The sequence below is a fragment of the Anabrus simplex genome, chromosome 3, assembly GCF_040414725.1.
Source record: "Anabrus simplex isolate iqAnaSimp1 chromosome 3, ASM4041472v1, whole genome shotgun sequence".
In the NCBI taxonomy this organism is placed as follows: Eukaryota; Metazoa; Arthropoda; class Insecta; order Orthoptera; family Tettigoniidae; genus Anabrus; species Anabrus simplex.
This window is the reverse complement of record NC_090267.1, coordinates 149,050,060-149,076,369: the sequence shown is the minus strand read 5'-3', so window position 1 is coordinate 149,076,369 and position 26,310 is coordinate 149,050,060. Positions and strand designations below refer to the sequence as shown.

At 40.0% G+C, this 26,310-nt stretch overlaps 1 protein-coding gene across 3 annotated transcripts in view; it reads left to right on the top strand.

Moving 5' to 3' along the window:
- The window catches only part of Dolk (Dolichol kinase), a 188,672-nt gene that overhangs the window by 45,151 nt on the left and 117,211 nt on the right, over positions 1-26,310 (top strand). For all 3 annotated transcript variants that reach the window (XM_067142775.2, XM_067142776.2, XM_067142774.2), the window contains exon 4: positions 2,747-2,935. In XM_067142775.2, coding sequence (XP_066998876.2) covers positions 2,747-2,935 — 189 coding nt within the window. The remainder of the gene's footprint in view (positions 1-2,746; positions 2,936-26,310) is intronic.

Genomic DNA, 26,310 nt, shown 5'->3' with positions numbered 1-26,310 from the left:
ATGCCTTCCACGAGCTCATTGGAATCTGCAACTTGACAGACTTTTGATACACATGAAGACGTAGAACAATCCACAAGCTCATAAGAAAGCCTGGAAGAATCTCTGCCATCCACATCTCAATCTGTAAGTTCTTTAACTACGTCGACAAGAAGAGGAGGAAAAGATATTATCACATCTAAATTAGTTGCAACTTTAGACAGATGTTAACTAAGCATCAGAGATTCTGTTTATATAATTCAGTCTGTAGTAGAAGCACTTGGTCTTAGTTCTGACAATTACTCAATCAACAAATCTTCTATTCAACGCATTCGAACACAAATGAGAAAAGATAGAGCGAGATCCATTAAATCCAATTTTCAGAATAACGTGCCCAAAGTAGTTACTGTTCATTGGGATGGAAAATTGTTACCTGCTCTAGACGTATGAAGTTCTAAAGAAGAACGCCTACCAATTATCATTTCATATGACGAGGAAGAACAACTTCTTGCTGTGCTGAAGTTAGACAACTCCTCCAGCAAAGAGCAAGCGAAAGCAGTGTCAAATGCCCTTCATGACTGGAACCTGGATGATAAGGTACAAATAATGTGCTGTGATACAACAGCATCTAATACAGGACGCTTGAACGGAGCTTGTGTGCTTTTAGAGCAAAAACTAGAAAGAGAGTTGTTACTCTTTCCTTGCCGCCATCATATTTACGAACTCATGCTCAAAAGTGTGTTTGAATCAAAGATCCAACAAATCACTAGCAGTCCTGATATTCCGCTGTTCAGAAAATGTAGAGACAACTGGAAGAATATCGAACCGTGCACTGATTTTGTCCAACAACATCTCTGTGAGGCAAATATTATTGAATTGGTGACGTTTTTTAACAATGAGCTGGCAAAATTGACTGTACGAGATGATTATCGTGAGCTCATTGAGCTCGCTATTGTTTTTCTGGGTGGAGACATTACAAATAAAATAAAAATCAGACCTCCTGGTGCAATGCATCAAGCACGATGGATGGCAAGAGCTATTTACTCCTTAAAAATGTGTTTACTGAAGTCCCAGTTTAAAATGAGCGCTAAGGACAAACAAGCTTTATAAGATGTTTGTTTATTCATTGTGGCAGTTTACGTGAAGCCCTGGCTTGGATGTAGTTTGTACAGAATGTATGCATCAAATATAATGCTATATGTAGAAAATTGCTTCCACTACATTCCAGACAGTCTGGAACAGGTAGCATGGTAAATGCACTTATCTTTGATATCCAAATGTCCCATAAAGGTATTATATTTGTGAATCAATAGTGGTTTCAACCCCTTATTTCCCTTATGGCTCCCTACAACAACTCGGAACATTAGCCTTCTCAACAAGATTTTTTTGCCAGCGCTGGCACCAAATTCATCTCACCAGCCAACAAATTCAGTCTGTCAGATAAACCGAGAAATGATTCAATATTACCGGATATTACTTATTTTAATGCATATTAACACTTCAATTTGATATCAGAAGGAAAACTGGCAACGAAATATATCAGTGAGTGATTACCTAGCTGCTAGCGCAAAATGGCACATTTTGAGCATGTTTGATATCGTTTTACATATCATCAGTGCAATATGCAAATGAATAAACCATTTCTCAATAAAGACAAATGTGTATCGTTCGATTGACACATAGTTAGCTTCTTTCAATGAATAATAGTTTGATTACTGCGATAAAATGTCCAAACGCCTGATATTAGGCGCTGCCATGGGAGGAAAGGACGAAACACTTTTGCCAGTTCGAGGATTACTTTTCTACCCGCAATATATTATTAGATTTTGATATTAATACAAAGATGCCATTTTGCTTCTTGAAAAGGGTGGAAAGTGACTTACATCTCATGTTTCATAATGATAAACTGCTCAAGTAAAATTTACCCAACATGCGCCCATATGTTACAAAACAGAGCACACATCCTGATAGGTTAAGAAAAAAATATTTATTAAAAAATGATGAAACTGTGGATCATACAAAATTAAAATTCCAATTTAAAATTTTGAAAGAAATTTCTGTTTATTGAACGATTCATTTCAGGAATTTATTTAGATCAAAGTGATATAAACCCACTACACAGGAAGAAATAACTGTTAGTAAAATAAAATACTATTATGCTAACGTAATTGTAGAAATCTAAATAAGGTTGTAAATAAGAATGATTGCAACAATGTTTAACAATATATAACAACTTCATGGGCAGATAAACACGTAAGTGCTTCTCAGGTGTAAATAATTGCAAAGATTATGTAGAATGCCTTACTGAACATTTGCAGAAATAATGTAGATAAGTGAATAAATCATATTATCATTATTATCATCATCATTATTATTATTATTGGCCTCAACTGTCATATACAGGCTTTTTGATTGGACACCATTTAGGCTGTCTACATGTCAGTTTCGATGTTCTGTTCTACTCTGTCAGATTGCAGAGTAACCAGAACTCTATTGGGTGGTTTAATGTCAGATTTTAGTCCGTATCATCAGGTAAACATACAGCGAGTCAACAGGGGTGTTTTACGTGCTAAAACCTTTCAACATGGAGTATCAGATGGACTTTTTTGTGCCCTTCAAGAATCAGATTTGCTTTGTTGGGGATTAAAGCCATTGTATAGCTGGTTACCTCATTATTTTTGTCATTTAAATTATATTATTAAGATTGAGATGGCATGAGAAAAAATTAAAATTCCCCTTCATCAAATTTTGTGTTTATTTTTCGTTTTAGGTTGGCCTCTTGGGAATTGCTATTATCTGTACAGTAACATATTTTATACCTGCTGCCCGTTCTGTAGTTCCATTCTATTCTGTGGTGACTGCGGTCCTAGTTATAGGAGTGATTCCAGTACTGCATGTACTGTTGAAAGCCAGCCCAGTTCTGTGGATCTTACAGCTGTTGATCTCAACTTTGGAAACTGTAAGTAAAAAGAAGTACCGGTAATAGTTATTTTTATCAAACAGTAAAGAATTTTACCTATAGTGTTTCCGATATTAAAGTTATTGACACACTTTTAGAAATGCAGAAATTTTATGATTAGTGGTGTGGTAATATTTAACTATCAGCTTTGCAGAATCTCCCAAATAGCCTTTTTGACCTAATGGAGGAGAAGATTTTCCATTGCAGTTATTTTCCTTTGCCTGAAGAAAGAGGAGGCGGCGGCTCTCTCAAGGGAACAAGGTAGCACCTGAAAATCTCTAATACTTAGGACTGAGCCATTTGCCTTTAGCTCCCCAATTCTTACCACAGTTGGTGTCTAGTTTCACTTTTAACCCATATTTGTCACTTTTTCTATAAAATGTATTGGTAAAACTGTTCATTTATATTGTGGGTAAAGTCAATTTTGTATCAGATAGATGAAAAGATATTCAGTGGTAGTTGCAGTATAAATTTGACTTTGGATTCATCTGTGAGTGACAAATATTGAAATACATTTTTATCCAATTGATGCCCAATCAGAGTTATCTTATAACTTTGCTGAGAATTTTAGGTGCCAATGTTGCCATATGCTAGCAGACTGGGGAAAGGGAATAATAATACCAGTCTGTAGGAAGGGGGATAAAAAGTGTGTGATAACTATAGAGGAATCACAAGTGGCAAAAATACTGGAAAGAATGTTTGTTTGTTTTTTTTTTTTTTTTTTTTTTTTGTTTTTTTTGTTTTTTTTTTTTTTTTTTTTTTTTTTTTTGCTAGTTGCTTTACGTTGCACCGACACAGATAGGTCTTATGGCAACTATGGGACAGGGAAAGGCTAGGAGTGGGAAGGAAGCGGCCGTGGCCTTAATTAAGGTACAGCCCCAGCATTTGCCTGGTGTGAAAATGGGAAACCACGGAAAACCATTTTCAGGGCTACCGACAGTGGGGTTCAAACCTACTATCTCCAGAATACTGGATACTGGCCGCACTTAAGCGACTGCAGCTCTCGAGCTCGGTGGAAAGGATGTTAGAGAGGAGAATGAGAAGAAGGTAGAAAGAGAGTTGCAAGAGGAACAGTATGGCTTTAGAAGTGGAAGATCTACAGTAGTCCCAATCTTCACCATGAGGCAATTATGGAAAAGAATGAGTAATATGGAAAGAATTTCATCATGACATTCATAGATCTAACAAAGGTATACAGTAGTGATCCCAGGGAGAAGGTTTGGGAAACCATAGTCCAAAAAGAGACTGGAAATGCAAACTGTAGAAATGCTGCAAGCAATGTACAAGAAGTGCATCAGCAGCAGGACGAAATTGTAAAAGAGACAAAAGAAGCATATGGGAATAGGGAGATGAAGTTATTACTATTTGCAGACAGTATTGTAGTTTGGGGAACAAACAGCAAAGAAGTATAAGGACAATTCTTCTTTGTTGGGTTGTGAATCAAGGATCTCCACAGTTCCCCCAGGGTGAGAACATCAGGAACTGCACATCACTTTTGGGGGGTGCCCTAACCATTTCAACGAGGCCTCAACTCATTCTTACTCCATCTAATGATGGAGTTATGTTATGTATTGAATAGGAGGACACATTAAATTTTCCTTTGTAAAGTGAAAACCATCAATACGGAATGATTCTAATATCTAGTAATTCTACCAGAGTGTAAGAAAACTTGTCTGGAATAGGGAAATATCAAGGAAGTGTAAAGAGATAGTGTACAAAATTTCAAGTAAAGAGGAGAGTAAATTCAAGCCAGCAAAATGAAATACCTAATAAGTATGATAGGAAAGACAGATTAAGAAACGAAGATGTGAGAAAGATCGGAATGGAAAACCTCAATTCTCCACCTTCCTCTTTCATCAGCTTTGTAAAAACTCTTTTTTCCTATTACTTCATATAATTCCATACAGCATTCTTTTATTGCAAGCTCCATCCATTTCCATCTTTTTCTCTAAATTCTTTTGAACTTTTCTTCTCTTACCAATTTCTTACATTTCCTTTTATTATCAAGATACTTCATTTTGCTTTCTTCTTTTCTATCTCTATTCCATTCTTGCCATGCTTTCTTCTTTTCTTTCACTGCTTCTCTTCCCTTCTCATTCTGCCACAATGTCTCCTTTTCTTTCACTCTCGTCAATGTTCTATTAGAGACACTCTCTGCCCCACTTACAAATACCCTTTTGAAGTTGGACCATTCATCTTCCACATTTCAGTCTCTCCAGAAATTCTTCCTCCACATTCTTATCTTTTAATTTCCACACGTTTAATTTCCTGTCTCCTCTAATTTTTCCATTTTCCCCACTCTCATTTTTGCTATCACAACTCTGATATCCATCAAATGCTTCTTCTGGTACAGCTGTTAATCATCCATCAACTATCTGCAATTTCTCCTTTCCACCAGAAAGTAATCAGTTACTGATTTTATTCTTCTGTCACCCCAGCCATATTTGTAATTTTTCCTTCTGAGACCATGTGTTCCCCACAATCATTCTATTTTTCTCACAAAACTAAACAAGTTAGTCTCATTCTTAATTCCTTTTACCATATCCATATGGTCCGATTACATTTTCCTTTCTTTGTTTTTTGTTTCCCACGTGAGCATTTAAGTCTCCCATTATAATCACTTCCGCATTAGTTATTTCCTTTTCTAATTTCTCCAGGAATTCCTCAATATCCTCCTCTTTGTTCCTCATTCTGTCTAATTTTTATTATCCTGTTGCTGGTGTGCTGTACCATATCCACATACTCCTCCAGCTGTTTTGAAATAATCAGGCCCACTCCATTCTCAGCCACCACCCCAGTATATTGTCTATCCTTTCCTCATTCTCTTCTTTCATTTCCCCTTCTTTTCTTTCCTTAGCCCCATCATTTCCATAACTTCTTTCCCCTATAATCCACCACTCCTCGTGCCTTTCATGTCAGGATCAAAAGGTTGAATATGCCCACCTTCATGGTCTTGGCTACTGGCTGTCCATTATTCACAGTTCCCCCAGTACCCAAGGAACCGCACGGCGCTTGCAGGGTATGCCCAACCCTTTTCCGAGGCAAGTTTACAAGTCCCATATTCATATTTACGCTATTATTATGGTTGGGTCACCACTCGCAGGGGCATTATATATACTATCAGGTGTTACTTTAGGCTGCTGCTTATGAGTACAGATCCCTTTTGCATAGCACATCTTTCTTGACAGGTTTGATTACGTCAAGATACGCGCGATCTCACGTGAAGTGACTAGTGTGTTTACGCATACCATACTTCTCACGTTTATGATAGTCTGTTATGCCTACCTTTTCTTTTAGAGTTAAAAACTTCCTCGGAACCATGTTTACATCAACTTACTAACGTAAAACTGAACACGTCAAAAGCCCACGAGTCAATGAAAAGTAACCTGACAGTGAAGGTACGAATTCCAGCGCTGTTGTACATGTCAGATCACACAACTTCCGGAAGTGATAGCTTAGTGTTCTCTTCCAAGAATGTATACAGGCTGAACCAAAAGTTACGGTGTCTGCGATTCTTGAAAGTACCGCCTGTGCAAACAGTAAGGGAATACATACTGTACAGGACACAAATACAGTATTTTTTGAAAAAGAAAGTGTCCATTAGGAGAAGTTTAATTGGAGCTTCTCGTGGCTGTGGTGTGTCTGCATCCATAATAAAGGGTATCCATATAAGAGGGGTAAATTACTCATACACAACATGGTATGTAATTACGGACCTAGAAAATTGTTCGCCAATGAGGGGTGTCCGCCGCTGAGAGGTGTCCGCCGCTGAGAGGCGTCCGTTAAGACAGGTTTTACTGTATATGAATGATAGGTTGGGTATGATAATTATTTATGTGACATTGCGATGCCCCATATCACCACTTATTATCACCACAAATGTTGTTGCATATTTTGTCACCCAACTGTGGGGCTCGACATTGGTGTCACATAAAATTTGTCGCCCAACGGCATGGCTAATCCAATTCCAAGGCTAGTTGCACATAATTTGACGCCCAGTAGTCTGGCTTGATCATGACCGAGTAGGTTTATTATTGAAGGGAAATATTTATGATGGCTAATAATAATAAATATTAATAAAGAAGTGAGGAGATTCTGATAACAATGGTGACAAAAGTTAGTTCACATGTATGATTTAATAAATTAATGGAGTTGTAATTCGGATTGGAGACATAAAATGCCGTTATTTAGTACAAATTACATAGAGTGAGTAGGAACTTTATTATGTACCCATATTAGCACTGAACTTTGCGTATATTACAAACCAAGATGGCTAATCTAGCACATATCAAGGTGATGTTAGAGGACCTAGCTAATAAATTCAGAGAGAGTCGGTAGCAAACGCAAAGACAGTTGGAACAGTGTCAGGAGCAAACGCAAAAACAGTTGGAACTGAATCAGGAGCAGACACAAAAACAATTTGAAGAAGTTCAAAGAAAACAAGAGGAAGCCCAGAGAAAACATGAAGAAGCGCAAGAACAAACCCAGAAGAGGCTAGAAGAGATAATAAAGATAGCCAAGAAGTAGTCCAAAAAAGAAGTCGAAAGGAAACAGGAGGAAGCCCAGAGAAAACAGTCAGAGGATGGCAGGAGAAAGCCCAAGAACAAGCCCAAAGAAAATTGGAAGAGATCGTGATAAGTACCTAAATAATCACTCAAGAAGCACAAAGGCAGCTGGAAGAGACGATGAAAACGGTCACCATCGAAATGCAAAAATTCTACTCAGAGATAGGAACAGCTGTAATGCAGATGAAGGTCGACATCGCATACCTAAAGAACAAGGTCACAACCGCTATTAACGTGAAACTTAAAACATTAAAGGAAGAACTGGTACAGAATATCCATGTAATCAAGGGTCAGGTAGACCAAGAAGTCTATAATATCAAACAAGGGATGAATCTGCTACAAGAACAAAGTCTTGAGCAATGGAGAGGATGCCAAGAACAGATAACGAAGATAACCTAGGATGTAGAGACTAATTTATCGATCCAAACCAATATGATAATAACAAGAGACCAAATCAGCGACAAAGTCAAATTTCTCACTGATGAAGCCGAACAATACAGGTCAGAAATGCTGGACCGTGTAGATCAACCAAACCTGGACATTCAGAATCTATAGAAGGAACTACAAGGATTGGAAATCACTAATGAATCAACTAAATCTGTAAAATCAACTTTACGAGAGCGCCAGAAGCTAACCAAAGGCCTAGTAGCAGAAAGAATGCCAACAACCACTATTCTTAACTATAACAATGTAAATGGAAATGAGAACTGGACAGTTAATGCTCTGAATGGCATGCAAATCATTAACATAATCAAGACTTATGATGATCGACCAAAGAAATTCACAGGATGTATGGGTCTCATTCCCAAAGGATTCATTAGAGAAATGGAAGCCTATTTCAAAGAGAACAGAATACCGGAGGAGAGAAAATTAAGAATTGTCGAAAAATATCCAGAGGATAATTCTAATATATGGTTCCATGCTTTGCGTTTTACATTCGTAGACTTCAATGAATTCAAAACAGCCTTTCTAAATCAATTTTGGGGGCTGGATACACAACAAAATCTATGCTTACAACTCTATTCCAGGAAACACCCGACCACAGGCCAAACCAGATATTCAGATTATTTCCTATTTCATCGAATGAAAGACCTTGACGCGTCAATTTCCGAAATTGAATTGATCCATGCAATCGAAAGACAATTTCCACTTGAAATTCAGATACTCTTAGTGGGTGCCAATGTGCATTCAGCAGTTCAGGCAGAAACAATGCTCCGACAACTTGATTTCACAACAACACATCATCATCCTAGGATACATTGAGGGAATGAACAAGTAACTCAAACACTTGAACCCACCACCAGAGAACAAAACCTTTGAGATTGGAGGAATCATCCCTGGAGAGAATGCAACAATTCAAGAAGAGATCACCCATATCAAAATCATGAACCATATAGAAGGAGAAATGATAGCCCACGGAATCAGAACGCAGGACATGTACAATTGAACAATCCACCTCACGATGAAGGAACTCGGAATGAAGAAAACAGGAGATAAGTTGAAGAACCACGAAAAGAAAGCCAAGAACGGCAAAGGTGGGAAGAGGCTATCAAGAACCAAGATACGGAAAAGGACTGCCTTGGTGCTGAAAGTTTTGAGTTACAAAAGAGTAGAACCAACAGAACTAATCTAGATCCAAATGCTACACCATATGGCCACATTATAGAAGGTCAAGGTGTGGGGGGGGAAAAAACTTTGAGGGACCTGCAAATAGCATACATAATATAAATGTAAATAATATCATGGAAGGATGGTTTATTGCTCAAATACAATAGAAATTATACCTGATAAATTGATTGAAGAACCATTAGGGGAAACACAGATTAAAACTTGGGTTACCATTATTTCAGCCTAAATCCAAGGCATTAGAATATTTTGTTTGATTGATACAGAGTCCAGCATTAGCATCGTATCAAATGTATTATTTCAAGAACTCAAGAAAAGATATAAAATTCCTATTTTTCCCATACCAAAAACAAAGATAAATGGAGTAATACCCGATAAATCCATCAACTGTACCATTCTAACATATTTAAAAATGAATTATAGGGGACATCACCATCGAACATTCATTCATTGTTATGAATCGCTTAAGATACAATGTCATTCTTGGAGCAGATTTTATCAGAATCAACGGCGTTATCATAGATTTGGAAAAGAAAGAGATTAGATTCCCAAGAGAAATTGGAACTACACCTGTTAAGACTAATATGGATCCAGGAACAAATCGTAATCAACTGGACGTGTCAAGGAACGAACAGAAGAAATTGAGAATAGGATACATGTAGGTCATCATGGGAACAATAGTAGTCTGATGAATGGATTACATAATGAGTATGCCAGTTATGAAATTGAGCAAACAATCGGCATGATTCAAGAAATGGTCAAATCCTACGATGTAGACAAGAGCAACCCAGATATCTACACGAAAATACAACAATTTAAAGGAACTCGGCAACAAAGACAAGCCCTTTCGGAAATTCTAAATCGCTACAGTGATATTTTTTGAAAGAAACCTAGGTGTATCCCAAATTTCGAATACAAATTATTAATCAACAATTGGACTCCTCATAAAGCCAAATCTTACCCAATCCCAGAAAAATACAGCTCGGAAGTTAAAAGCATCATTCAAGACATGTTAGATAATGGAATAATTACTCAAAGGAACACTCCATACTTAAGCCCATTGCTAACTGTTCGTAAAGGTGACGGATACTTAAGAGTTTGTTTGGACAACGAGAGTTGAATGAAAGAATAATTCCACCATCACTTAAAAAAAATTATTCGGAAATTAACTATTTTTCGGTCATGGATTTAGCATCTTAATTTCACCATATTCTATCAGAAGAGAAATGTCAACTCTTGACTGGTTTCATCTTCATGAACCAGATTTATGCTTTTAAAAGACTTCCTTTCGGTACCAAGAACTCATCTGCTGCTTTAATCCGAGGGTTGGACAGGAATCTAACGGACAAAGTAAAAGGATTCACTACGATCTATGTCGATGATTTATTGATTGCTACTGAAACCTTGGATGAACATCTGGAGAAAATTGAGAAGCTATGCAAGAATTTAAAAGAAGCCAAATTCAAAGTCAACTTAGAGAAATCTAAATTCCAATAATCAGAAATTCTACTTGTCGGACATATGATGGTGAAGGAATCCGCCCTAATCCGGCAAAAATACAAGCGATTCTAAATTTCCAAAAACCAACTAGGTTAAGAATGTACGTCAATTTCTTGGAATGATTCTATTTTTCGCACAACATTATCCTGGATACACAGAAACCGCTGCACCACTTCAAGGTCTATTAAAATCTAATATGAAATTGAATGAGGAGTGCGATCAAGCATTTCACAAGATGAAGGAATTGATGACTCGTCATATTAAATTGTGATATCCCGATTTCAGTGGAGAATTTATTATCCAAGCAGATGCATCTCAAATTAGAGTTGGAGCTATATTGTTGCAAGAAAACCCAATGAATTCCATGGATAGAATGTACTTAGCATTCTCTAGTTGACGATTGAGGAAGAACGAAATTTACTACACCATTTCAGAATTAGAACTCTTGGCCATTATCTATGCATTACAGCATTGGCATAAAATTTATTTTCGGATACCTCATTGTTGAAATAATAACAGTAAGTTAATTTATTAATTTGACCACCTAATCAATACAATAAATCTTGTCTTTGTTGATTTACATTGACATGTTAATTAAAATGGTACATGTTTCGCCTTACATACAGGCATCATCAGCCATGGGTTTAACTTTGAAATAAAATCAGGCACCTGATTTACATATAAATAAAATAAAACTAATTATTAAGAAACCTTGAAAAGACTTTAGAAAAAAATTAACATATGGTAAAGACTAGTACAATGTTGGTTTTAAAGATATTGCTATGAGTGAGAAGTTGACAATTGGTGAAAGTATTTGCAATATTGACATTGGAAGACTACTATAGTAAGTAAAATGAATAAAGCAACAGTTTGTTATAGACAAGTGGTAAAATTGCTATTAAATGATGTTGACCGACTAGCGGTTAGAATAAGATAATGACGAGAATGACGATCAAAATCAAAATTTTTTAAAACACAATGTTGACAGATGGTCAAGTGACCTGTAATTATTTGTTTACGTAAGATAAAAGTCAAACGCCAGTAGCATATGGTGAAGTTGTGGTTCACTTTGATGAAGACTTACAAGGTTGTAGTTGAAGGTTAATATACGATGTTTATATTGGACCTCTATGAACCATCTCATTTGATACGATGCTATAACGTTGTTAGGAATAAGGGTTTATTGAATGCTGGTCGAAAAGGCAATGTGACATTTGAATGTAGCTAATGAGTTGAATGTTGGATCAGAAGTAGAATCTGTGAAAGGAAACCAGAAGCGTGGTGTTAATTGTATGAAAAATTGTTATAAACTTTTTAGGTGGAAATCGTGTACACTTACCATTTGACGATGGTGAGGGTAACTTGTTATGTTATGAGCTAAAACTTATTAACGACTGTTGAGCTCTTGCTACGAGTGTAGGTTTGTATTGGAGGGGGATCTGTTTGCGAAGGCGTGACTATGGGATTGTTTGTAGTACTTGGAGGGGAGCTACTATCAGTAGGCCACGAACCTACTATGCTGGCGTAGCAGGGGGAGAGGTGATACTTCCACGTGGCGCATCCCAGGTGGCGGATAGTGGGGTCCTAACCGGCTTGCCGGCGGACTTGAGGGAAATAAAATACCTCTCGCGGATCAAACACACTACACCCTGCGGGTGGGGGACTCACATGTAGAACACACCCGCAGTATCCCCTGCCTGTCGTAAGAGGCGACTAAAAGGGGCCCAAGGGGCTCTCAACTTGGGAGAGTGGATTGGCGACCACAGGGCCCTTAGCTGAGTCTTGGCATTGCTTCCACTTGTGCCAGGCTCCTCACTTTCGTCTATCCTATCCAAGCTCCCTTGGTCAACTCTTGTTCTTTTCCGACCCCGGCGGTATTAGAGCATTCAAGGCCTAGGGAGTCTTTCATTTTCACGCCCTTCGTGGTCCTTGCCTTTCTTCATCCGTTACTTCATTTTTCGAAGTGACGGATCGCTTCTTTCTTCTTTTTTCTCTCTCTTTACCCCTTGTGGATGGGGGACGCAGACGAATAACACACCCACGGTATCCCCTGCCTGTCGTGAGAGGCGACTAAAAGGGGCGGCCAAGGGATGATCGAATTAGAACCATGAAACTACTTTTGATTCGTACCATCATGCGGGGAACACCATGGATTGCCTGTACTTGCGAGTCGTACCACTAAATTAGGCATAAAATAGGTTTGTGATTAGTAGCACTAAAGAGGCTGGCCTGGGGGTTTCCAGTACCCGCGCGTCGTACCCATGTGAGCAACCCCGCGGGTCTGGCGTAGCCTGTGAGTTGTACCGCTATATGAGCGACACCGTCAGTCTGCGTTGCCTGTGATTGGTGCCCACATGTGAGGAACACTATGGGAATACCGGAGCCTGTGATTAGTACACCCAGGTGAGGAGCCTCATCAGTTTGCGTTGGCTGTGTGTGGCACCATAATGTGAGAAACACCATAGGTCTGCGTTCCCTGTACGCAATACTTGTGAGTAGTACCATCTTGTGTGGAACACCGTGAGTCTTTGCTACCTTTGATTAGTACCCCAACATGACAAATACCATAGTTCTACTTTACTAGCGACATGTACCATTCTGTGGGGCCTTAGACATGGATTTTGCTCCCCTTTAGACATCAAGCATCATTGTGCTTTATAAGTGGTCCGTTGGTCAGTAATACTATTATTTATGATTTTTTTTTTAGTCTGATCCACTGTTTATTGTTTGTTTGTTTTTTGTTGGGTTCATGTCCATCCATTCATTCTTCATGACATTTTTCATTATATTTTGGTCATTGGATGAATTTGAACTTTCTGTTATTTCATTTCGTACCATTAGGGGCTGATGACCTTGATGTTAGGCCCCTTTAAACAACAAGCATCATCATCACCACTGTCAGTGGGGGAGAAAGAGGAAAGTGTAATGCTGCATGTATTGTAGCGGTGCGATGACGTTGGAGGGAGCGATATTAGAGTGGGTGTGGCTATGGGTCTATTGGTTGTATTTCAATGGGAGGTACTAGTGGTGGGGGGAAGGGAGGGGAGTGTGTTAGTGATAGAGGATGTGGGAGTGCTTATTAATTTAAGATTGAAAATTTTAAAGAATATATTGGTGAGGGGAATTGATTCTTGTAATAGTAATAAAATCTGTTCGTACAAGGGGCTTTTTTAAAATTCTTATCTTTGTTAAAATGCTGGTCGAGGAATATGAATAAATTTTTGTATTCTGTCATGAGTTTACTTTTTTCGATTCTTTTGAGGATATGAAGGTCCTGTTCTATTGTAGTGAATTTATGCCCTGTGTCCCTCATGTGGTTGGCCATTTCAGAGAATTTATTGTGTCTTTGTGCATTGAAATGTTCGGAGTATCTGGTTGAAAAGCTGCGGCCAGTTTGGAAGAAAAATTACATGTAGAGCATTTTAATCTGTATATAGGCTACCTGATCCAGAGTAGCAATTGTCTGTGACGTTAATAGAGTTATGATTACAGAATAAGTTATGATTAGTGTTTTTTGTTGTATAGGCTATTTTTACATCGTGTTTCATTAAGGAATTGGTTATCAGATGAATACTATGGTTAGTGAACGTGAATTTGGCATATTTTGGTTTGACGGGTTTAAATGGAATTAAATTTGTAGGTAGTTTTAATTTGGTTTTGTTGAAGTTTTTTTCATTATATCTGTATTGAATCTGTTGAATTTAGTTATTTCTTTAATGAATTGTAATTCTTTTTTTAAATTACTAGAAGACATAGGGATTTTTAATGCACTATATATTAGACTGTGATAAGTGACTTTTTTATGTGAGTTGGGATGTAGTGAATCATTTTTTATGGTGGTTGGAGAAAAGGTGGGTTTTCTGTATATTTGGAAGTCGAACTTGTTTTATACTCGTGTGATTTTGATGTCTAGGAGATTTAAAGAGCTATTGATCTCATCTTCTTTAGTGAATTTAATGTTATTATCCAGTTTGTTAAGGAATGATAATATGTTATCACTGTTGTTGATTTGTTTATCTATGATTGCTATGGTATCATCGACGTAGCTATGCCAAAGACAGAGTCCATTGATGTTATTAATTATCTTACTGTGTTCGAGATTGTCTAAGTGTATATCAGCTAATATTCCAGATAACGGGTTTCCAGATAACGGGTTTCCCATTGCCAAACCTTCCTGTCTGTAAATTTTCTTATTGAAGGTGAAGTAATTGTTGTTTAAAACAAAACCAAGTAATTTTAACCATTCATCAATTTTGATTTTACTTTATGTACTATGTTTTGACAGATTGTTCTTTATGATGTTAATAGTATTATTGATAGGGATATTTGTGTACATGTTGGTGATGTCGAAAGAACATAAAACGTGGTTTGGTTGCAGACTGAATTTATTTAGGGAATTGCAAAGTTCAATCGAGTTTTTTATGGGGTTGGAGTTGTGGAATTTGAAATGGTCTTTTAGGAATTTGTGTAGAAATTGAGAAGTTTTATAGGTAGGACTATTCATACTATTAATTATAGGTCGAATGGGGATCTCCTTTTTATGAATTTTGGGTAATGATCTTAACTTATTAACTTATTGTTATTATTTCAATCAAATATCATCAATACAGATCAAAAATTATATTTATCACATGTAATACCTCATTGTTGTCAGAACAAACCACAAAGCATTAATATTTGAATTAAAAGCCTGTCTGGCTAGTCAACGAATCACAAGATGGCTGTTATTCGTACAATAATACGATATCAGAATCAAGTATTGCCCTGGGAAAGATAACACTTTAGCCGACATTTTGAGTCAAAATCCTATTGAAAATTAAGTTCGTATCCATCACATTGAATTGATTGCTGAGGATGAAGAAATTTTAGATAAATTAAAGAAATTGACCAAATTTCAAAGACAAAATCCCGAATTGAACGAGATCATACATAATATCATGGAAGAGGAACCAAGGAGCTCTCGTAATGATATCAGCGTGAAATGCCAGTACAATAACCAGATTCTGACAAAATTTGATGATAAAGAGCATAAGAAAATCCGTGTTGTTATACCTAAGGCATTACAGCAAGGATTAATCTGGTATGTTCGCAGAATAACTGGACATTCAGGCACTAAGAAGGTCATCACAACTCTAAAAGAAACTTTTACATGGGCTAAATTACGCACTAAAAAGGTCATCACAACTCTAAAAGAAACTTTTACATGGGCTAAATTACGTCAACACGTGGTAAATCTCATTCGCACGTGTGATCTCTGTCAGAAGGCCAAACATAATTCAATTTCACTGTAACATCCTCCTATTCCTGTAATACCGGAAGAACCCAGAGAGCTATACTATATCCACATTTTATGACCCTTGCCAGCTGCACAAAAAGGCCACAAATTCATTGTAGTTATCCTGGATATATTTTCAAAATTCATATCATTACAACCAATTCAAAAAGCAAAAGCCCGACACATCATTTGGAGACTAGAATGGAATGTTATACCAAAGATGGTAAAACTGAAACGAATATTAACAGACCATGGAAGTCAATTCTCTTCTGATGTATTCCATGAAGCTATGGAAAGATTGGGGATCAACCATTCATTTACTTCTATCCGACATCCCAAAGGAAATGCAGTAGAACGTATGATGGGAGAGATATCGAACTTCTGTCGAATATTCTGTTTCTCATGTCATTGGAAATGGTTAAAGGTCATCCCTGTCATTGAAGAAAGTCTTAACAACATAATCCACAAATCCACAGAAGAAATACTTAGTATCCTTCACTTCAACCAGAAACCTATACGACCTCGGGTCAGATTTATTCAAAAGATAGGTGATCCACCTTGCTCACATGAAGAAATGATCCTTAGAGCAAAGAAGAACATGGAAAGGCATGCCAATTATCGATTTAATGGACTCTAACATCAGAAATTCCATGACCCTTTGCAGTTTGCTCAGTTATACACTGACTCAGCAAATATCATGGGATAGTGGAGCACTGATGCGCAGGTGTGTTGTCTGCGCACCACACGCCCCCTGTGCCAGAGGCCAGAGGAGACCTTGTGAGCAGTGGCTGTGCATGTGACAGAAGTAACATGGAACGTCATCTTGAGCTGACACCGTTCAAACGAGGTATGGTGGTCGGTGCCCAACGGATGGGAAGTGCGATTTTGGAAGTGGTGCGGGAATTCGGCTTGACACGATCAACCATGTCCAGGGTGTATTGTGAATGGTTGAATGCGGGTGTCACCGTCCACAACAGATGAACGACCGGCCGTCCAGCCACTCTCGACCGTGACTGGCGACATCTGAAACTGATTGTCAATAATGACAGACGGGCAACCGTGCAACAAATCACGGCTCATTTCAACACAGGCCGTGCTAGATATGTCTCCCATTGGACAATTCGTAGGAACATGGGTTCTATGGGGTATGGGAGCCAGCGCCTCACACTTTTGCCACTGTTAACCCAACATCATCGGGCACAACGATGCACATTTGTCACCAGTCACCAGAGATGGACACTGGAACAATGGCGTAACGTGATGTGGTCGGACGAATCACCATTTCAACTGCACCATGCCGATGGAAGGCACCGTGTATGGCGCAGACCACATGAAGCAATGGATCCTGCCTGCCTCGAAGGTGTGGTCCAGGGCCCTAGTGTGTCTGTTATGGTCTGGAGGGCATTTTCCTGGTATGGAATGGGCCCCTAGTTGTTCTGGAAGAGATTTTGAATGGTACGCGGTATGATGAGCTGCTCGGAGACCATCTCCACCCATTTATGGCCTTCCAGCACCCAGACAGTTCTGCGGTGTTTCAAGATGATGTTCCAGGAACATGCAGCGGAGGTCCAACAACTGCCATGGCCACCCAGGAGCCCCAATATGAACCCTATCGAGCATATCTGGGATGTCCTGGAACGCAGGCTCCGTGCCATGGATTCTGCACCCACGAACAGACCAGCATTGGCGGCCGTTCTGCAAACGATTTGGTGTCAGCTGCGTCCAGAGGACTACCAGGGACTTGTCGACTTACTTCCACGGCGTCTCACTGCAGTTCGCAGGGCCAGAGGAGGCCCCACGTGCTATTAGGTGACTATCCCATGACATTTGCTAAGTCAGTGTATATCAGACACTAACAAACTGTAGAAGTACTAGGAAATAATGCCTACAGAATTCAAAGTCTTGACGGAACTCAGATGTCAACACATTATGCTGGTAATCTAAAACTATGTCACACAAAGGCCGATAATAGTGATCGAATTAATGTTATGGAACATAAAAACATGAATTGTGAGAATGAATGGGATTCCGAAGGTGAGGAATGTGCTGATTGTTAGTGAAAATACAAACACATAAAGGAAGAGATATTATCAGTTAGAAGTTTACTACTTGAGAAAATAATCAACTCCAACAAGAATACTATCAGCTGTCAGCCGTGAAGCGGACTGCATTGTTGCAAACTAACTTGAGTGAATGAATGAAAGAAGAAAATGTCCCATTATCGCTTCTTTATAGAGATCCAGTTATTAAAAGAAAATGTTTCATCCCTCAACTTTTTTTTTTTCTTTCAATCAGGAGGACTTAATGCGACCTTATCCTCATATGGACTTTGAACACACAATATTTGTTCCATGGAGATACAAGTTATAATTAAATCTTTGAATACAACGTAACGATGATAGGTCAAGATGACAATATTTTTTTAAAGTGAAATAATTGATAAATAGAACTGGGGAAGATGAATAATATTTCATAATTTAAACCATTATTTATAACAGCATTACCATGTTGATATACAAGATAATGCCTATTGGAAACCCCAAACTCAATGTATATAACTGGAGCAGTACAGATGCTGTAGTGGTTTCCCATTTTCACACCAGGCAAATGCTGGGGCTGTACCTTAATTAAGGCCACGGCCGCTTCCTTCCCACTCCTAGCCCTTTCCCGTCCCATCGTCGCCATAAGACCTATCTGTGTCGGTGCGACGTAAAGCAAATAGCAAAAAAAAACAGATGCTGTAAGAAGAGACTGCCTATTGTTGCTGCCCCACTCTCTTGTTTTGGAAGTTGAGAAGAGTGGACGTGCAAGCTGAGTCTTGTTATTATCATTAATAATTGCCGTGTTCCATATATGCATCTCGTTGTTACTTATACGACAAACGGGTTGCGAATGCCGTACAGTCAGTCTGCTGGAAATTCATGTTGTGAAATCTATTAACTGTGATTCATCTAATTACCTTTGGAATAATTACATGACTGCATGTATCTTTAAGGGTTATGAACTTCATATTGTTGGTCCGTATTGAACTGAGATAACATATAAATAATGCACAGTAGAGTTTTCCACTTATTCAATACTAAGTTGTATTTACAATATTTACATTACATGGGACTAGTTTCAACCCTACTCAAGGTCATCATCAGCCATATTAAGACATACACAAAATGTTTGGCGAAATCCTAAAACATCGTTTTCTAGCAGTAAGATGAAAATATAATTTTACAATATGAAGTGTGGTTGAAATGTTGCAAATGAAAATGAAATACTACGTATGATGTAGGTGAGTAATAATTAATACAAGTACATTATACATGCTAAGAATTCTGTAACAAAAGTACAAATAAGGTGCTCTGTGTTGTTAAAATTTATAGCCTCATGGAATTCAGTAGGTACTGGTGGTACATAATGGTTGTGGACCGAGTGCTATGACAGTAAGAATGAACACAAAGTAAACTGACACATATATAAAAGTATACAGGTATGTACAATGTCTGAGTAACAAAATGTGTAGTTGATACTCTCTGGAAGAAGAGTTGACTAAACACTGTATCAGCTTAAGCGGAGAAATTTGGCAGTTGGTGTATTAAGTAACCAAGCCGTGTTGATGGGCTCCATGGTTGATTGTTGTGCAGATTGTGAAAATTTTTGAATTCTTGTTGAGAAGAAAGTAGACACTGCGCGTGGTGATAATAATTGGTGGGATTCTCAGTTCATAGCGGAAAACAAATTGGACCTCGTGCTATGGTGTGTGTAGCATAGATGATCCCATATGAAAGAGTCCAACCACAAATTCACCAATATCAGACAGGACCTTCAAATTATCTGTATGATAAATAAAGGAAATCTAATGAACAACCTGGAAAACATCCACATCGTTCTTGATAAATTAGAAAACGGTGAAGAGAATCTTAATGAAAACAACGAGCAAAAAAACATCTTATAAGAGAATATTAGTAAATACTTGGAATGGGTAGACATAAAACAGGCAAGACGAACAAGAGATATAATCAAACACGACATCGCAGAAGCACAGCCCAATCTCCCTCCTCCCTCACATGATATTGTAATGGTTGTAGAGTGCACCATGCTAACTCGCTACGCGCCGGGGGCGTCTCCCATCGCCCCACCCCCCTTACGCTCGAGTGCGCCAATCCGCGAGCAACGCTCAGGCGCTGGGCCGGCCCTTCTCACTTCTATCCATGGTCGCTCCGCAGAAGACTACGGAAACGACTGGAAGATTAATCTGGAGTCTTCTGTTTTGCGAGGTTCCTCGATCCATTGAACATCCGGATGATTCTAGAAGAACCAGCGCAGGTATATAAGAGAGGAACGACCTGCCTGGAGTCAGTGAGAATTAGAGAGTGAGAGTTAGTTAGTGAGTGAGTGGGAGCGAGATTGAGTTCGCTGGAGCGCAGTCAGTAATGGCCTGGGAGTGTGCAGCCTGATGAAGTATCTGCCTGTGGAGCCGAGGACTCGTTCCTGTTTCCCTCATGTCGTGTGTGTGTGTCCCTTGAGGCTGGCTGCTGGAGGAGAACCTGGAGTATTCTGGAGCGGCGAAGGAGGGAACACTAGGAGACGACGTGTGAAGACTGCGGAGTTCAGCGGGTTGAGTGAACAGCGCATACTATTCCGACCTGCGAGGCTGACGTGTAGGCTGTGAACCGTGACAGCGCTAACGAGTTTGACTGAGCGGCTGAGAGAGTGTACTGTAAATAATCGATGACTCTCTCTCTCTGTGTGTGTGTGTGTGTGTGTGTAACCCAAGAGAAACTAAAGAGAGAGAGCGCGCGAACCGTAAGTGTGTACGTGTACTTGTGTAACTTGTAAGCTCGGCTATTGTCTCTGTGTGTGTGTAAATCTGTAGTGGTAGTGCTTAGTTAATAAATCTTAGAAATAGGTTGCTACCAGGTGCTGTACTCATTTATTTATCTACCCCGCCAACACGTTACAACTGGCGTCAGAAGTGGGATGGACAAGTGTGATAAACTAGTGGATAAACTCTTACGTAAAAACTGGTGTCAGAATCGAGTACCTGGTAGCTTATTTTGTAGCCGGCAGAAATTTATTCGAGTGAAATGAATTCCGAACAGCTTCAGATTTTTCTAAGCAAGTTTAGTGAACTCGAAAACAAAATCTTATCTTCCTATGGCGAACTCATTAGTGAACTGAGATCTGAGCGGAGATCAAACTCGGACCAGCTGAAAACCAATTTGAGTGAACGGAAGAGTGACCAGTTAAAGTCAGAAGACGAAGTGCGCTCTCTCGAGACCGAGGTCGACGATAACAATGTGCGGGATGGCAACGAACTGGGCGAGAAGGGATCCGAAGAGATGCTCGTGGTTGTGGAGTCCGGAGTTCGAGCCCAGAGGTGGAAGTGAGTGCCCTGCATGCGGAAACGATGGCTGTGGAGACGCAAATGAATCCTGGTAGCAGCGACGGCGGCTCCACCATCGTGAAGTTGGAAAACCTACGGGACGACGGCATTACTTCCAAGAGAACATGCCGGACCCAGTTTCGAGACCGGATCGATGTCCAAGAAGAGTGCCGAATACCCGATCGCCGGACTACGTGTACAACGCAGCCCCCAGCCAAGTTCGACCTACGAGGAAGTTATGGGAGTGCTCGACGTACGCTGCGGCGTCCACCAACAGAGAGCCACCTACCGAGTCCAGACGCAGGAGAGAACTCAGCGCACAGATATAACGCCGCGGATAATCGACGCCGAGATCGAGCGACTAGGCGAGGTGACACCAAGCTCGAGGCGGCTGACGTCTGTGAAAAACTACGTAGCGCTGAGGTCCGTCCAGGGAGGACGATCGGCACGAAACAGAACTACAAAGAGGCTCTGATGATGGCCCACGAAACAGAGGCAGCGACTGTGACGGCACGGCTGGAGGGACCCCTACTAGGAGACAGAGCAGCAATGGAAGACGAACCGATGACCAACGAACGAGGATGCCATCTGACTAGGACACTTCGTGCCGGTACGAACATCAAATTCTGCACCCCGGAAGAAGAGGAAATCCAGCAGGGCTAAACCTGGAACGAGCAAACCAGTCCCGGACATCACACCAGAGGACTACGAAGGCGCTCAAATCCTGAAAGTAAACGCGGGTGTGGACGAAAGGAAAACCACCGAAGTTCCGGCTGCCACACGAGGACTTGCTGATCATTACCAACGGGAACGAGGACACCGTCGACCGGACCCAGCGGATCCCCCATGGGAAGGTGGTGGCCAACCGAACAAACTGTATTGCAGCGAATTGTGGAGCTGCTCAGGACGAGCAGCCTTAAGGAGGGGGCAATGTAATGGTTGTAGAGTCCGCCATGCTAACTCGCTACGCGCCGGGGGCGTCTCCCATCGCCCCACCCACCTTACGCTCGAGCACGCCAATCCGCGATAACACTCAAGCGCTGTGCCGGCCCTTCTCACTTCTATCCGTGGTCATGCCGCAGAAGACTACGGAAACGACTGGAAGATTAATCTGGAGTTTTCTGTTTCGCGAGGTTCCTCGATCCATTGAACATCCGGACGATTCTAGAAGAACCAGCGCAGGTAAATAAGAGAGGAACGACCTGCCTGGAGTCAGTGAGAATTGGAGAGTGAGAGTTAGTTAGTGAGTGAGTGAGTGGGAGCGAGATTGAGTTCGCTGGAGCGCAGTCAGTGATGGACTGGGAGTGTGCAGCCTGATGAAGTATCTGCCTGTGGAGCCGAGGACTCGTTCCTGTTTTCCTCATGTCGTGTGTGTGTGTCCCTTGAGGCTGGCTGCTGGAGGAGAACCTGGAGTGTTCTGGAGTGGCGAAGAAGGGAACACTAGGAGACGACGTGTGAAGACTGCGGAGTTCAACGGGTTGAGTGAACAGCGGATACTATCCCGACCTGCGAGGCTGACGTGTAGGCTGTGAACCGTGACAGCGCTAACGAGTTGACTGAGTGGCTGAGAGAGTGTACTGTAAATAATCGATGACTATGTGTGTGTGTGTGTGTGTCATTGTAGATGGAACCCAAGAGAAACTAAAGAGAGAGAGCGCACGAACCATAAGTGTGTAAGTGTACTTGTGTAACTTGTAAGCTCAGCTATCGTCTGTGTGTGTGTGTAAATCTGTAGTGGTAGTGCTTAGTTAATAAATCTTAGAAATAGGTTGCTACCAGGTGCTGTACTCGTTTATTTATCTACCCCGCCAACACGTTACAATATTTTAGATGACGACAAAACTCTACTTCCCTTCTCTCCAGAGCTTTGCATGAACTGTCAGACTGTGTCACATCGTTACTTCACCAGGTCGCGCTCAAAGACAGACCCCCTAGACAGTGCAGAGTAAACCTCTTTTCCAAACAAGAACGAGAGGCAAGATGTCCTGTTACGATGACCTCCATTTTTTAACAAAGGAATCTCCAAAGAACTTTTATTATTTGTGCTTATTGTCCTAATGGTCTTTCTTCTCAATTCTTTCTTTATACAGCTGAAGAGGACCACTAAGTGGTCGAAACATGTCCTGTAAGTGCTAATTTATATTCAATTTTGCCTGAGACAATAATAAAGTATCGATTAGGTGGTTATTTATACTAACTTCTTGATTAAATTTAGTCAAATCGATCTCCTCTCACCAATTCGATTCAGTATCTCTTCATTCATGATTCGATCTATCCATCTCACCTTCAGCATTCTTCTGTAACACCACATTCAAAAGCTTCTATTCTCTTTCTTTCTGAGCTAGTTATCGTCCATGTTTCACTTCCATGCAATGCCACGCTCCACACGAAAGTCTTCAAAAACATCTTTCTGATTCCTATATCAATGTTTGAAGTGAGCAAATTTCTTTTCTTAAGAAAGCTCTTCCTTGCTTGTGCTAGTCTGCATTTTATGTCCTTACTTCTGCCATCGTTAGTTATTTTACTACCCAAGTAACAACATTCATCTACTTCCTTTAAGACTTCATTTCCTAATCTCATATTTCCTGCATCACCTGCCTTTGTTCGACTGCACTCCATTACTTTTGTTTTGAACTTATTTATTTTCATCTTGTACTCCTTACCCAAGACTTCATCCATACCATTCAGCAGCTTTTCGAGATCTTCTGCAGTCTCAGATAAAATAACAATATCATCGGCAAATCTCAAGGTTTTCATTTCCTCTCCTTGGATTGTGATTCCTTTTCCAAATTCCTCTTTGATTTTCTTTACTGCTTGTTCTATGTAAACATGGAAAAGGAGGGGGGACAAACTGCAACCTTGCCTCACTCCTTTCTGGATTGCTGCTTCTTTTTCAAAGCCCTCGATTCTTATAACTGCAGACTAATATTTATACAGATTGTAGATAATTCTTCGTTCTCGGTATCTGATCCCAATCACCTTCAGAATTGTAAATAGCTTGGTCCAATCAACATTATCAAATGCCTTTTCTAGATCTACGAATGCCATGTACATGGGCTTGTCCTTCTTGATTCGATCCTCTAAGATCAGACGTAAAGTCAGGATTGCTTGACGTGTTCCTACATTTCTTCTGAAGCCAAATTGATCTTCTCCCAACTCAGCTTCAACTTGTTTTTTCATTCTTCTGTAAATAATACATGTTAAAATTTTGCAGGCATGAGATACTAAACTAATGGTGCGGTAGTTTTCACACCTGTCAGCACCGGCTTTCTTGGGAATAGGTATAACAACATTCTACCGAAAATCGGATGGATCTTCTCCTGTCTCATACATCTTACATACTAAATGGAATAACCTTTCCATGCTGCTTTCTCCTAAGGCAGTCAGTAATTCAGAGGGAATATCATCAATTCCAGGTGCCTTGTTCTTATTTAGGTCTCTCAGAGCTCTGTCAAACTCTGACCTCAAAATTGGGTCTCCCATTTCATCAGCATCAACAGCCTCTTCTTGTTCCAGAACAAAATTATCTACATCTTTACCTTGATACAACTGTTGGATATGTTCTTGCCATCTTTCTGCTTTTTCTTCTTTCCCTAGAAGTGGCTTTCCATCTGCGCTCTTAATATTTATACATCTAGATTCCCTTTCTCCAAAGGTTTCCTTGATTTTCCTGTATGCAGCATGTACCTTTCCCAGGACCATACAACCTTCGACATCCTTGCACTTCTCCTTCAGCCATTCATCCTTGGCTACCTTGCACTCTCTATCCACTTGATTCTTTAATCGCCTGTATTCTTTTCTGCCCTCGTTATTTCTAGCATTCTTGTATTTTCGTCGTTCATCAATCAGGTCTAGTATCTCCTGAGTTATCCACTGATTCTTAGTTGATATTTTCTTCCTTCCTAATATCTCTTCAGCAGCCCTACTGACTTCATTTTTCATGACTATCCACTCTTCCTCTACTGTGTTTCCTTCAGCCTTTTCATTTAGCCCTTGTGCAAGATGTTCCTTGAAACAATTCCTCACACTCTTTTCTTTCAACTTGTCTAGTTCCCATCTTTTTGCATTCTTTCCTTTCTTCAGTTTCTTCAACTTCAGATGGCATTTCATGACCAACAAGTTGTGGTCAGAGTCCACGTCTGCTCCTGGGAAGGTTTTGCAGTCCAACACCTGGTTTCTGAATCTCTGCCTAATCATAATGAAGTCTATTTGATGCCTTCCAGTGTCTCCAGGTCTCGTCCACGTATACAGCCATCGTTTGTGGTGTTTGAACCAAGTATTGGCAAGGACTAAATTATGATCAGTGCAGAATTCAACCAGCCGACTTCCTCTTTCGTTCCTTTGTCCCAATCCACATTCTCCTACTGTATTACCTTCTCTTCCTTGGCCTACCACTGCATTCCAGTCTCCCATTACAATTAGATTCTCGTTACCTTTTACATATTGTATTAAATCCCCTATCTCTTCATATATTCTTTCGATTTCCTCATCATCCGCTGAGCTAGTAGGCATATAGACCTGCACTATTGTGGTGGGCATTGGTTTGGTGTCTATCTTGACGACAATAATTCTTTCACTATGCTGGTCGTAGTAGCTTACCCGCTGCCCTATTTTCTTATTTATTATTAAACCAACTCCTGCATTTCCCCTGTTTGATTTCGTGTTGATAATTCGGTAGTCGCCTGACCAAAAATCCTGTTCTTCCTGCCAACATACTTCACTTATACCAACTACATCTAACTTTATTCTCTCCATCTCCATTTTCAGATTCTCTAACCTACCACAACGATTCAAACTTCTAACATTCCACGCTCTGACTCGCAGAATGTCAGTATTCATCTTCCTGATGATCGCCCCCTCTCATGTAGTCCCCACCCGGAGATCTGAACGGGGGACTAGTTTACCTCCAGAATATTTTACCCGGGAGGAAGCCATCATCAGTACATCATTCATACAGAGAGAGCTGCATGTCCTCAGGTGTTAGTAGTGTATGTAGCCGCGATTTTTCAGATGCACATGAGGTGGAACAAGA